The 14822-nt window shown below is 34.1% G+C and overlaps 1 protein-coding gene across 22 annotated transcripts; it reads right to left on the bottom strand.

The window, feature by feature from the left end:
* Nucleotides 1-1000: 1000 nt before the first annotated feature.
* LOC133836321 (phosphatidylinositol-binding clathrin assembly protein LAP) lies at nucleotides 1001-14810 on the bottom strand. Of its 22 annotated transcripts, none has more exons than XM_062266728.1 (16): nucleotides 14274-14810; nucleotides 11824-11966; nucleotides 10701-10776; nucleotides 10213-10245; nucleotides 9806-9908; nucleotides 9618-9739; nucleotides 9362-9555; nucleotides 9168-9304; nucleotides 8826-8940; nucleotides 8456-8738; nucleotides 7728-7823; nucleotides 6977-7186; nucleotides 5338-5641; nucleotides 4753-4852; nucleotides 3288-3377; nucleotides 1001-2512 (listed from the first exon to the last, which is right to left on the bottom strand). In XM_062266728.1, the coding sequence occupies exons 1-16, from the start codon at nucleotides 14407-14409 to the stop codon at nucleotides 2318-2320; spliced, it is 2337 nt and encodes a 778-aa protein (XP_062122712.1). In that variant the 5' UTR covers nucleotides 14410-14810; the 3' UTR covers nucleotides 1001-2317. The 22 variants fall into 22 exon arrangements, with proteins under 22 accessions (XP_062122712.1, XP_062122707.1, XP_062122703.1 ...); XM_062266723.1 differs by having other exon boundaries at nucleotides 8826-8994; XM_062266719.1 differs by having other exon boundaries at nucleotides 8414-8738; nucleotides 8826-8994; nucleotides 10213-10224; nucleotides 14274-14809.
* Between the last annotated feature and the right edge of the window lie 12 nt (nucleotides 14811-14822).

Raw genomic sequence — 14822 nt, forward strand, 5'->3', positions numbered from 1 at the left:
CATAAATATGTAAAGCATACTTTCTTGTGCAGGATGGATTTATAATTGTACAAGTTTCTTCTGACTTCGAGTAGTAAAGTATGCGCTACATATTTCATTTTTTAATTTGCTTGGTAATAGAAATCGGAACAAGCCTGACAGATTGACGTGAAAGCTATTGTTGTAAAATACTTTTTCCAATTTACCGGTTTTTTTTTTTAATTTGTAATAAAGCATTAACAATTAAAAGTAGTTATGACCTCCGTTATCTTATCTACAAGTTACGAGTACATATATGTGTAGCTTGCACTTTCTTTTCCGAGAAGAAATCCATGAGAAAAATAACTGTAGGGATTGCGCTTTACTCTCCGAGAACTAAAGTATATTTGCGAAATCGAATTGAGTTTGCCGATTCCTCGTTCGCTGGTATTAATGACTTTATTTGTGATTTTTTTGTAAATATTTAATATTAATTTTATTTTATGTTTTGCAAGCTATTTTAATTTTCATTTGTTTCATAAAACATCAACAAGTGGTCGCTTCAATTGTGACTTGTTAGGGTCAATGGGAGTAATATATAGTACTTGCTGTTGTCGTCGTTAGAACTAGATACATAGTAAAGTAAGGTTAGCTCAAACAGCAGCGTAGAAATATTGTCATAAAACATTTTAATAGTTATCATCATTTTAGAATTGTATAATTTTGCTAAATTTACATTGATTTGTTGGGATTTTTTTTAGCTATACGTTTTATGAAAATTCCATACATGATTGTTGCCACTATTATTGCATTACGTGTGTATTGCCTACTCTACGGCACTCCGTTTTATATTGTTTTAGTCATTAAAGTGCTGCATATTTTTTGGTGTTATCCAAATAAAAACCGGATCAAGGGAAATTTTGTAGGTACATTTCTTTGTAAAACGCTTTAACTCAATGTCAAAAAATAATGAAAATAAATGGCAAATAAGTGCACTAATCCATCCAGACTCCTGCAATAAAAATAATGATTGATAGGCATATCGTGTATAATATGCGACTTTTATTTAAACATAGTTCAGCATAATGCCGCCCCTTATGTTATTTACACAATTTATAAATGAACTATTTGTATATATAAATATATAGATTGATTTGATAATCTGTACTAAATAAACGCCGCAAGCAATTAAATGAATGGCTAATAAAATGTACGCCTTAAAATATACATATAATCATACTCATACATACATAAATATAAAGTTGCTTTTCAAATGTACAATAATAGTTACAGCACGAATGCATCTCTTTTTTCAGATTGAAGTAATACTTAAAATTTTACAAAATTAATTACACAAATTAAATTTGGGACCAAATTGAAACTAGTTTGGAATGCTTTACAAATACGATCATCTCATTTTTGTTTAAATCAACAATGAATTGCAACAATAAACACAATTATACGATAATGCCGCTCTTAAGCCCGAAATAAATATTAAAATAAAAGATTCGGCAACAGATATAACAATAACTAGGAAACGAGCATCATTTTTTTTATAGACGGATCAAAATATTGCAAAGTGGCTCTCACTTAAGCATAATAAACATATATAGAGTTTCTTGTTCATTAATCGTTAATCATAGTTTATAGGTGTATGGCGTCTATATTCATGCTGTGACAATATATTCGACGGGGTACATTTATATCAGATTTAACAGAGTCTATTCAACGGGTATAGCTTTAGGTGTTTATGTTTAGTGATTGGCGTGGGACACAACTACAGGTTTTTTCTTAAATTTACTATGTAGATGTACATACATATGAAGGTATATGTACGCATTTTTCACACAAGTTATAGTATTCTTTTTCTGCTCTTGTTTCACATTAGCTTTTCTCTGGAAATTGATTCTTCGCGATGTTGTTATAATTTGCATAATTATATATATAAATATTTTGTATACATATCAATAGTCAAACTCATTTGTTTTTTTTGTTCTCGTTATATAATAATAATAATAATATTATAAATATATATATATGTATATATTTATGTATTTCGCTTTCAATTCTTTGTGTATGCATAATGCTCAACATATAATAGAATTTGTTTTTGACATCTCATTGCATTTCATTTCGTATGTAGCATAGTGTAAACATTAATAATTTCTTAATTTTCTCTTCATGAATTTTAATATCTGCAAATAATTGTATATATATTATTTTATTTTATATTTCTGTATATATATTTACGCATGTGTGTGTGTGTGTGTTTGTATATTATGTTATAATGTTGCCTGCCTATGAGGTTATAGCGCTTAATGTTGTGTTTGCTTTGTGAGTGCAGTGTACTGATGGCGCCTTATAACGCTCCAAATGGATCCAGTGGAACGTTTTTATTTCCTCCATTCAGCGTTGCTTGCGTGGGTTGCATGATGCCCGTCGCTGATGTGGCCGCATTAGTTTGCGGCGCTCCCATCATCGTCTGTTGCCCCCCAGTCAAAGGGGCTGGCTGTGCCATCATATTCGGTTGCTGCTGCCCCATCACCGGCATGCCCTACAAAGTGTCAAAACGATTAATTAGTATTTGCAAAATAAGCATCGCAGCAACTTCAATTCATGCTGGGGGTAAATGACTAAGACAGACGCAACGTCTACGAATCGGTTTTGGATTGAGAATCGTTATAACATAGGTAATAGTAGTAGTAGAAGAGTTGTAGGTTTTAGGGAAGAGCCGCCGTGAGCTTCTACATAGTGAATAGATGGATAGGTTGGTTGGGTGTTAGTGAGTTCTACAAATCAAAACAAATCAATTGGAAATTTAATTTGAACGCAAAAACTCAGAAACTTTCTACACTTGGAAGTAATTGAAAATAAACTAAGATGTTTCTACAATATAATTTGTCATAGTTTTAATTGCGGCGAAATATCATAGGCAAACCCCTAGTATATAGTGGGTAGTATACGTAGATAGTAGAAGACCATAACCATAATAGAGAGAGAGAGAAAGAGATAGAGCAACAGTTCTTGTAACTCAGCGTAGATTGAGAGTGGATAGTGAAGTCGTAGCTCAAGGTTTTAGGAATATGTAATTCGAAATTAAAATAAAGTACATACATAATCAAAAAATAAGAGAGTAAAACAGAAAATATAAATGTTAAATTAAATGAAAGCAACTCATAAGTATAGTAAGTATTAAGTATAAACATTTATTTTATATTTGATTATGTTGTTCAAAGTAGTTTGTAGTACGGTTTGCGGTTTAGTTGTTGTTTTTTTTTGGTTTTGGTTATGTTTTAGTTTTTATGTTCTTTTCTTTACTTCGTTCTTACCTGCATATAATTTGGCATTACAGGATAACTAGCATGTATATACGGATGATTGATTGTGATTGGCGCAGGACTTACTGTCATGCCATGTGCCTACGTATTGCATATTGATATACACATATTATATATAACAATAATAATATTTTTATATATATAATTATATATAGCATATATTGATATGTCACAAACACAGACAGCATAAACACAGGCGTATCGTGAGTTTCGTTATTCATTTTTTTTTTGTTTTCAATTCGTTTGGTGTAATTTTTATTATTTATTTTGATTTTAATATTCATTTTTGGTGGTTATTTTTGATATGTATCGATTTTTTTTTTGCAGTATGCGTTGGATAGTTGAAATATAAAGCAACATAAAATAAAGAAAAGAAAGTGATAGTTTATATATAAGTATATAAGTATATATATTAAGTAATACAAAAATGATAAAGGAAAAGAAAATTAAAATGAGAAATATGTGTGTACATACGGTGCGTATGCACGATTTTGAGTATACATGTTTTTGTGTATAATACGGAATCGTTTCAAGTGAGGTGAATTGTATATTTCTGTAGGGGGAGCTTGATCATATAACTGCTTTTCAGACCTACGCATACGAGGTGTGCCACAAATGTTTGTCCCTAGTGCTTGGTGTTGAACTTCTTGTGGGTGTAAGCGTGTGTTTTGTGTAGTATTTAGGATGAGAAACATGAACCAATATAGTAGTCATAGTTTGTAAATAATAGCAATAAATATATATGTTATATATGAACAGTAAGTTTTACAACTTGCAACAACTTGGCTCGGTCTGGGAGAATTTTGGCAGGAGCAAATTTCACATCCCAATTGTTAATGCCGAAGAGTTAAATTTTTAAAAAATGGCACAACATCTAGATTTTTTTTAGCTTTACATAACAAAATTTTGGGTTAATCTTAAGTCAAGTATAAGTTTCACACATATCAATATCACAAGACAGTAAATAAATAAACCAAGTAGCTCTCAAGTTGTAACTGCAAATGCGATGTGCAATAAATACATTAAATACAAAATATATTATAAATTATTGTAATAGATTCAATTAAATGAGAAAAATAAATAATAAAAAGGAATGAAACTTGTTTTGTACATAGGAGGAGTGAGCCTAAAGTGTTGAGTGACACAAACTTATTATATCAGAATACAGCTCAGAACAGATTTTCGAAATCTGTAACTGATCTGTCCCTTGTTTTGCTTATGTTTTTGAATCGGTTTAGAGTTTTGCAGTGTTTCTGGGCACAAATTCCGCAATATTTCTTCAATTCTTTTGCTGTCTCGTTTACTCGAACTAATTAGAGGCAAAGTGGAATATCGCATTTGTTTCGTTTTGTAGTGATTTGATGTAGTAGTTGTAATTGTAGTACATAAGTAGTTGTAGTAGTAGTAGTAGTAGTTCGGTTGAGTAGATAGTAGAGTTAGTAGAGGCATAACTCACCATTGGACGATAGCCAGCACCAGTTGTAGCCGCCATTGGTTGTGGTGTCCAATTAGCACCTGGTTTCGCTGTATTTTTAGGTGAATTCCATTGCACGGGTCTATGAGATATAATGGGGTAAGAGAGTAATGATATAGAGAGACGAAATCAATGAATTTGATTCGATTTTCTATTTACATTGCTAAGGGGAGGTTTGGAGAATCTCAATTGCAAATACTCGAACATTTCAAGTAGTTTAATGGACGGAACTATGGGCGGTTATAATGTACGTATATGGAATATATGATTGGAAATGATATTGGATGGACATTTACTTTTGGGGATATTCAAGATTCGAGATTTATCAACGTTGATACTCAATACTTGGAATACTGGGAAGCGAAGTGCGAGTAAGTTTTCGGCTATCTGATTAATGATATTATGATGATGCTTTTTCCACATTATTGTCTCTCAAGCATTCACTTTCAAGCACACACACACACACACTCACGCAAACACTTAACACACGCACAATGTTTTGTTATTTGATTTTGTTATTGCTTTCGGTTCATGTAGTTTTTGTCATTTTTGCACGTTTTTACTCACTTTGCACTTGCCGTTTTATTAATATTTAAATTATCAACTAGTGACATTAGTGAGCTATCCAGATCGCCGGTTATTATCTTCCCAGTGCTAGCTGGCTGTTGTGGTTGCTGCTGGAGTAGATGCTGTTGTTGCTGTTGTAGATGTGGTTGTTGTGAATGTTGTAGTGAGTTTTGCTGTTGCAGTGTCAGCCCTGGACTGCTGCTATTGTATCCCTGGAAGACGGCACCTGTGGCGACAACGTTCATTTGATTGCTGTTGCTATTTGCTGTGGCCGGTTTGAGAACATCACCCAAAGCATCAAAGCCTTTTATGTTGTTGTTTTTGTTGTGATTTTTATGATTACATTTGTTTTTGTTTGTCATAGTTGCAGTTGTTGTTGTGGTTGTTGTTGTTGTTGTGGGATAGCCAGCGCACCGTTTAGCAAGACATTTACACAAAGAGACATACACAGTATTTGATGTATAGAGTATGAAGCCCATCAGAATGTTTTCATTGAGTTATTCGCGTTTGTTCAATTGTTTTGTTTTGCCAGTTTTGTTACACACACATATACATATAAATATATGTATCCATGTATATATATTATTTAAGCGTTTTATGAATAAATGTCGTAATTTTTTACATAATGGATTTGTGCCACCAACATTAACGTATTGTAAACATGAAACAATGTGAGTTATCGTGTCAAGATTTTTTGCAGTTTTGTTTTTTTTTTTTTTGTATTACGTACATAAAGAACATAAAAAAGAGAAGAGAAAAATACGTTCACAAAATAAATAAAGTGAATATAAATGTTGTTTTTTAGTGCAAAAATTTCTATTTAAATGGTTGTAGGTTTGATTATTATTAATTATGCATTATAAGTTAGTTGATTAGTCTCTATGCCAAGCGGAAAGTGTGGATATTTTTTTTAAATGTTAATACACAGGATTAAGGATTAAAACAGAAAGCAAGCAAAAGCCAACCCCAATTTAATTTAAAGAAAAACCTTTCAGGAAAATCTTATTATTAAATACTCCTAATTATTTACTTTATCATGAGTAACAATAATACGTAAAACTTGAATGACCTATTAAGAATAGCGAATTATTTATCTTTTTCTGTATAAGTTTAACTTAATCACATTTAACTATTCAATAGCACAATCACGCAATTTTCCATAAATTTATGACATTGAAAGTAAATTTCATAATATTTACAAAACGAAACTAAAAACTGATAGTAACAAAGAGCACAAGGGACAACAGAATCAGATGAGAAAGATCGTAACTTAAAATCGTAGGTATTCTCAGCGACTAGATTTGACAGATAAATATATGTTCAGCTTAAGTTATAGAGTCTTCTATGCATTGAAAATATACAAGTTACAAGACTCTAGAATTTAAGAAGATACAGATACATATTTTACGAGTAGACAGAACACAATTGCAGAGAGCTTATGAAACAAATTCGAGACCCTTAGTCGGGTGAATGTGATTTGAATATGATTTGTGGGTGTCTTCAGCACTACAAGCACAACAAAATGGTGGTGACTATTAAAGCTTTGTACAATAACAAAGCACATCATATAATATTTCGTAGTGTTGTGACATTTTTTGAATAGTTTTTTTTTTTTTTACTCTCTTCACGAGAAGTTCACCTGTGGGAAACTGTGCCATGGTGGGAGCAGATAATAACGCCGAATTATCTTGATAATATTGTTGTTGATGTTGCTGATGTTGTTGCATATAAAACATCGCTGCCTGCGGTTGATGATGCTCCGGTTGGTCCGCAAAATTACCAAAGGCAGCACCTTGGGGTTGCATATCATCGAAAAAGGGATTTGGTAAGGACGACGACGACGTGGACGCTGATTTCAGTTAACACAAATATGTATAGGATTTTTTTCGGGGGGATAGCCATAAAAACAATATAATTAAATTATAATAAAAGTAATATTATAAAATTGTATAATCAAAAAGACTGACAAAATTCAAAATTTATTAAATACAAAGAATTCTTATTCACACATACGTCGAAACCACGAGCACAAGTTTTGAAATGTTTTGTGTGTTTCTTCTGTATATTTTTTAAACTATGTTTAATCTCTGGGCTTAGCTAACATCTTGGGAGATAGTGTACATAAAATCTGATTGAATTGTTAATTAAATTGTTAGTACAACATGCTAAACACATGAGCAATTAATATTGAACATTAAAATTGATTGAGTGCATTTGGTTAGGAGACCACCGCGCCATATACAATAAACATAATTCCAATTAAATTATAACCCAATTGAGAAACTTGAGCTTCGATTAGTTTTAAGCATAATTGAATTACATAAATTGCATTGCAGTTTAAATTGAATGGATTAATGAGAACATTGCTAACTGGTTTAAAGGGAACTTACCTGCTGGTTCCGTATTACCAAAAACAGACGTGAAATTACTATCGGAAACGAATGCATTTGTAGCAGCAGCGGAGGAAACTGAAGCGCCATTGAAACCTATTTGATTTTATATTTGTTTTGGATTGGAATTGGTTGGTTTTTTTTGTGGTGTTTTTCATGGTCGGTGGACATGTGTCAACATTGCGATTTAGGTTTGATCAAGTCGTGTTTTTCATTGTTATCATTGTTGTTATTGGTTGTATTTGTTGTTGTTGTTGTTGTAGTTGTTGTCGTATTTGGGTAGGGAAAGAAAAAAGTGATGAAAATGAAGAGTAACAATACATTAGAGAAGAATTCAAATGAAAAAATAAACTTACAAAATAATATATTACATAACAACGAAACTTAACGTTTAGCAAATAAATGAAATTGATGTTATTTATGATGAGATTTATGTGCATCGAAGAAATGTGCTTTAAGACGGCCAGAGAGCGATAATCGCTTGATTTTCGTTTGGGTCTGAGACAAGAGCTACAAGACAACATGGGTTACATCTATACATACATATGTATACCGTTATGTACACATGTATATATGTATATATAAGCTACAATTAAACACCTAGCTATAAAGCACACACTTAACAAACTCAATAATCAACCTAAAAATGTACTTAAGAAAATAATAAGAAAATTATAGCATGCTACCGTTATTATGCATCCACAAATTATTGGCATTTAATGCAGCACCTGTTGCTCCTGCGGTAGCGGCAGCATTGCCACCGCTATTGCCACCACTGGCCTCAAACATGTCGGCGAAAGGATTACCCAACTGCAGCAAATCATCGGATGCCTTTGTGGCCGACGCCTGAGGCGCCGATGCTGCAGCAGCAGCGGGCTGTGCCGACGCGGCACCAAACAGATCAACTATCGGCTGACCAGCCTGGGCGGCTGGCGGTGACGATAGGAATGGATTTGTTAGTGCAGCGCTAGCGCCAGCAGCACCGCTACTGGTGGGTGACGACACCTTGGACTAGCAATTGAAGGGGAAAGAGAAAGCGAAAAGAATACAAAATAGTTTGATTAATTATGTTGCAATCAAGTATTAAGTGCCACTTACTTTGTACTGATTCATGGCGGCCTCCTCTTCGGCCAGCACCTGAGCTTTCAGCTGCTCATCAATGCCATTGGTGGTATCAAATTTACTCGATGCAGCTGCAGTGCCAAATGCCGAGCTAGTTGAAGAGAGCGCAGAAACAGCGGATTTTACATTCGTGCGTTGATAGCTTCTCAATAATTGAAGAAAATGCAACCAAAATACAAAATCATAGAACAAAGAAGTAAACAAAAACTCAAATTAATTAATAATGAACAAACAATAATTATGAAATCAATATGTAATACAAAATTGAAAGTAATTCATAATAAATGAAATTGGAATTAGCTGGGAACTTCAACACACCTTGACGACTGTGTAGGCGTATTGGCAGCCGACACCTTACGTCCCTCCAACGTAGCCAAGTGCTGCTCCAAGGCATCTAGCAAAGAGCTGGGTGCCTTTGTCAAGTCGGGAATATCTCCCTTATCAATGCCCACATTCTGAAAAACAATTGAAGTGAGCTTTATTTAGTCATAAATTATGACAAGACGGTTTACCTCGGCCACTTTAAGGAATTCGCCAACGCGATCCATGCGAACCAAGAACTTTTTGTACAAGTCCAAAGCATCGCGAGCCTGCTTCTTGTTCATATCAAAGTATTTCTCCAGTAAATTGATAATACCATCATTATAGCAGGCAAACAAACGAATCAAATCACGGAACAGCAACATAAAACTCATATTGATGACACCTGTGTAACAATATACATATAGAGTTAATACTCAGATATCTGGCTGTCAATCTCATACGCACCATTGGTCAAATCATTGGACTGACAATCAAACTCCAGTAACCCATCCAATTGTGCCTGCAAAACTGGCAACGTCTTTAAGAGCTTGTCCGCGTTCATGTTACGCAACGATCCCTCCTCTTTCCTAATGGTTGAATGGTTAAACAAGTCAATATTGAGGTCTGTATTTTGAGCTGTGTATTTTACTTACCCGCGCTTCACTTTGCAGAAGTCGAAAGCCATGGCGCGATAGGAGAGCGACTTCTCATTCAAATACTTGGCATAGCGTCGTATAAAAGGCGACATATCATAACCTGTTGAATGTCCGAATTATAAAATATTAACATAGACTCTAAGGCGAATGAAGTGCACAATAATATTTCGCCAATCTTACGATCGTTAGTTAAATACTTTAACAAATTTAGAAATCCAAATATGGAACTTTTCAACATGAGTGTTTAGTTAGGTTTTAGTCAATTTTTGTATCTTGCTTGGGAAGTTGTTTAGTATACAGCCATGGCCAGAAAAGTGTAGTGGTGTTGTTTTTCGATTTCGTTTTCATTTTAGTTTTTCTTGTTAGTCCTACACCGCTATGGAACTTTTCTGTAAAATACTCACCCATTCTGCCACCTGGAACGCCCATGCCACCATCTGTAGTATAGGTTTTATAATTCGCATATTCATATTTATATTTATATTGGAAATCAAGTCGATTTCGAATTATAATTAATCATTATATTATGGATGTAAGTAAGCAGCGCATGTCGAGACACAATATTATTGAAATGTTATCATTAGAACGGATACACATTGATGATTAAGCCAAACGCAATCGCAGCATTCACATATGAGATAAAAGAGTCAATGAGAAGATAAGAGAGCGGGAAGAGAAGAGAAGACAATGTAAGCATGAAAATTGAATTATTTCAACTTTTTAAATGTTTGTTAAATGTATTGCGTGTATTTCTTGTTCAATGACGTGAGCGTGTGTGTTAGAAAGCATCAATTGTTTCGCATTCGCATTTGGTTAATGGCCAGTTGACCAATTGGCCAATTGGCATTGGTATCCACGTTGATGGAAGTGTATGAAGTGTGTTCGGCTATACCTTGAACAGTTCCTTTATCCAGAAAGGAGCTGAGATTGAATGTCGAATTGCTCGATGCGAGATATTGCATGAAACGCTGAAAGAAAAAGAGCAAACAAAAAATATGATTGCAATTAATAACAAAGTCAATTATATATCCTTTTGCTGGTGTCGTTTAATAATATAATTGTTGTATAATTACAATGCAATTATAGCAAATAATAAATATTACAAGTAATGTGAAAAGTGAAGAAAACATATGTAAGCTCTTTAGAATAGCAATAAGTCAGATAAAAATATTTTGTTATATTGGTTTTTCGATTTTTAAAGCAATTTCAAATTGAATTGTTAGAAATACAGTAGAATCCGGTTATAACGACGCCGCTTATAGCGACCATCCGGTTATTGTGACGAAAACTCGATGACTTGGTATGTCCCCATACAAATTAAATTGATAAAGAAATTAATTAGTTGTATTTTAAAAACCTATGACGGTTCCTTGAAAGTCGCTATAACCGGATTCTACTGTATTTTTACCAAACAAAATCCAATACATAATTTTAGAGCGCTTACAAAAATGGTATTCCCTTGTAGAACTTATGAAATTGCTGGATCGGAACATTTGTACATTAAATGGAAAACCTTAAAGCATTAACTCCCCAGGGAAATTATAGACCCTAAGCTTTCCAAGCATTTACAAAGGGAAACCAGATAAGTTCAAATCGCCTACGCTGAAACAACAGAAAAGATTGCAAGCTTGTCGTAGCAAAGAGCCGGCCAAATAAAAGAAAACAATTAACAATGCTGAAAATATATAAAAATACGATAACATGAAGAAGCTAACAGCACGCAAAGCGCAAGTAAGAAATCAAACAAACAAACGGAAAAAATACAACATAAATAAATAAAACAGAAAGGAAAATGTCAACAGACAACCGACAAAAAACCAAAAGCTACAGCGAACGTGACCTTTTTATAGTATAAAAAAAGCAACGCCCCACAATTACGAGCAATTCAATGAAAAGTGAAAAGAATAAAAGTAAAAGTATTTTGTGGATTATGCGTAGTTGACTCAAGTTTCGTTTTTTTTTGTTGGGTGGTTAGGCTATTGAAGGGTGTATTGAAGTATATTTAAAATACAAACCTCATTGCCATATGCCATCAAGTGATGTGTTGTTATCAGCGATTTATAGACGACCACCCAATTGGCGTTCTGTGAACGCTCGATAAGTAAATTGGCCAAATGCGGTATCGAGACATTCGGTTCGTTTGTGCAATGCACCAAATCTGCAATGAATATAAGAGAAACAATGATTAAATTAAAAATATTCCACATGCTATATAAATGCTCCAGCTGTTATCATCTTGAGTCGCGACTTGCGACTTATCGTCTGTTATTTTATGTTCGTCGTCACAATACAAAATATTTATGGTATGAATACTACTATATGAACGTATAAACAGCGATAGCTATGCAAATTTACGAGTATTCGATACGCTATTGTCTCTAGGCAACTGTCCCAGTAATAAAATGCATCCCATGCACTGAGTATTACATATCAATTATTAAAGAATCCCCCCACATGGTAACTGATAAAGCAGGGCAGCTCCATCACTGTCTCTTTCTCTCTCTCTATGTTTTTATGGCTATCGCTATCGACTGCTTAATTTAAAGAGGGGCGTTTAATTACATAGGGAGCAGATGCTTTGAAATCGACTCGGTAAAGGCTGCAAATTGTGCAAGACAATCATACAACACGCCCCATTTGAATCATTTGAATCAATTCAATTATTGAAATCGGTTTGTATGTATGTTTGAATACATCAATTGAAATATACACGTATATACCCTTAATAATACAAGATATTTCCCATGTTGTAAATAATTTAACTGGTTCCAAAAGTCGTATAATAACAATAAAGTCACAAATCTCAATGACCGGAAAAGATATGTTCATGAAGATATGTATTTTAATTTATACATAAGGATATTGACGATATAGGAATCGCCATCTATATATTTTTTTTGAGCTGATCAGTGACTATCTGCTTGAACTGTTTCTAACTGGTTTTATAGTTTTATATTTTGTGTATTTATTAGCAAAGAAAATGGAATGAAAGAGTAATAGTGAAAAACAAAAAGTATTCTTTACATTCATTCTACCTGCTGTGTAACCCGAGAACAGGTTTCTTTAATTTTTATATTGAGCCCGCTGCGTATAATGGGCAAACTTATGATTGGAATTTATTTAATTAAAAAAAGTGTTTTAGACTACATTTTTAGACTCAATACATTTGTTTTCTACATGATTCTTATATATCTTGAGCTTAGATAATTTGACTTTCTCAGTCGTTTCAATTTAGGAAATTAGAGGAAAGATTCCCTTCCGCTCAGTGACGCGATTCGTCATTTGTAACTGGAGCATGACGAGGGCGCTCTTTATAAAGTGGCCGCAAGCCACAAAATACTACAAATAAACCTAAGCATAGCTTGATTATTTATTTATACGCTTTAATTGCAATAGAACAACAAACACACACACATATGCACAAACATACAGTTAGCGAATGACACTCAAATTGTCATTACAGCTTAAAGCTGTGCTCATTATGTGCCAAGTGAGTACGAATAAGTCCCATGCATGTGAATGTTTGTATGTCTGTGTGTTTGTATTCACGAAAAGTTTCTCATGAGTCATTTTGAGCTCATTGGACAGCAACAACAAAATTGCAAAAGTGCCAAAGAAGCGGCAACGCAAGCAAGAAACAGGTCAACATTCACACACTTTCACGAATACTTGTGTATGTGACAAGTCACAAAAATCAAGAATCTAATAAGACATCAGATTTGTCTGATTGGGAAATTCAACATAGCTGAACATAGTTTTTTTGTACAAGTCGTGTGCATAAATTTTAAAGGCATTGACATCGTTGAAATAACAACAACAACAAAAGTAGCAAAGGTTGTCACACTTACACACAGGCACTCTCATTGTAAATCACACCACACGTGCAGCCGTGAGAAAGTGACGTAACATTAGAAAGAGAGGCCCAAAAAGCACTGAGAGAATACAACACAGCAAGGCAAAGAGACCACAAAACAGCAGCTGAGGCATCAAGTGCAGTACGCAAACACATACACACACATATGTACATGTATTGTTTTGTAAATGTGTGCGGGTCGCTTGAGCACATTTACAAATGTAAGGGACATGATAAAAATTACAGTTATGCGAATTGACGATAAGCAAGATAAAGTATAAGAAACTGCAGCCCTGGCCCTACAGAAAATGTATGTAGGAATGTACGTATGAATGTACATACATATATGTATATATATGCATATACATTTATACATAAGCACGCACATATGAATGTGACGATACAAATTACACGAAGAAAAAAAAGTGCCACCCATTACAAAGATGTGGGAGAAAAAACGTTGAGATGCTTGCCTGTGTAATTGAATGAATGGAATAAATTTTTGGGTATTTGTAGCCACACACAAACATATCTGCACACGTACATACATATGCTTTTTTGTGTGTGTTTGCATGTATGGATGTGTCTCGATTTTTTTTGCTTTGCACTTACAATCCAAATGCTTCTTCTTCGGCCCAATGCATTCCTCCGTTGTGGCCTTGCACACAGACTTTGCCAGTCCTTGGCCAGCAAGGCTGTGACGAGCAGCCAGCAGCCTGTCGTTGATTGTTTGCCCAGCCATAGTCATGATGAAGCTGTTCTTATTTTTACTGTTCTTTAATCACACACTCTTTATATTTACAATCTAATTTGATTATGTGCACCAAAGAATGGACCAAAAAACACACTCACACACACGAACACTGATACGCACACAAGCACAAACACAGACACACAGGCGACGTATTGATATTGATTAGTTGTTGTGGCAATTGGTGTTTGCTGCGAAAAGAAAACCCGACTAGTTGGTGGTGCACAAACAATTGATTTGTTTCATCAGCTCCACACTATTAGAATTAACGTCGCGTTTAATGCACTCTTTAGCCGGTGCGTAACGTTTGCTTGTAACGCGATCTTTTAATTCTCTATTTTTTTGCCACAAATCGATAATGGCGACCAGCACTTTTGCAGCCGATAAGAATAATAGTTGGTGTGCTATCG

The sequence above is a fragment of the Drosophila sulfurigaster genome, chromosome 2R (assembly GCF_023558435.1).
Source record: "Drosophila sulfurigaster albostrigata strain 15112-1811.04 chromosome 2R, ASM2355843v2, whole genome shotgun sequence".
Taxonomy (NCBI): Eukaryota; Metazoa; Arthropoda; class Insecta; order Diptera; family Drosophilidae; genus Drosophila; species Drosophila sulfurigaster.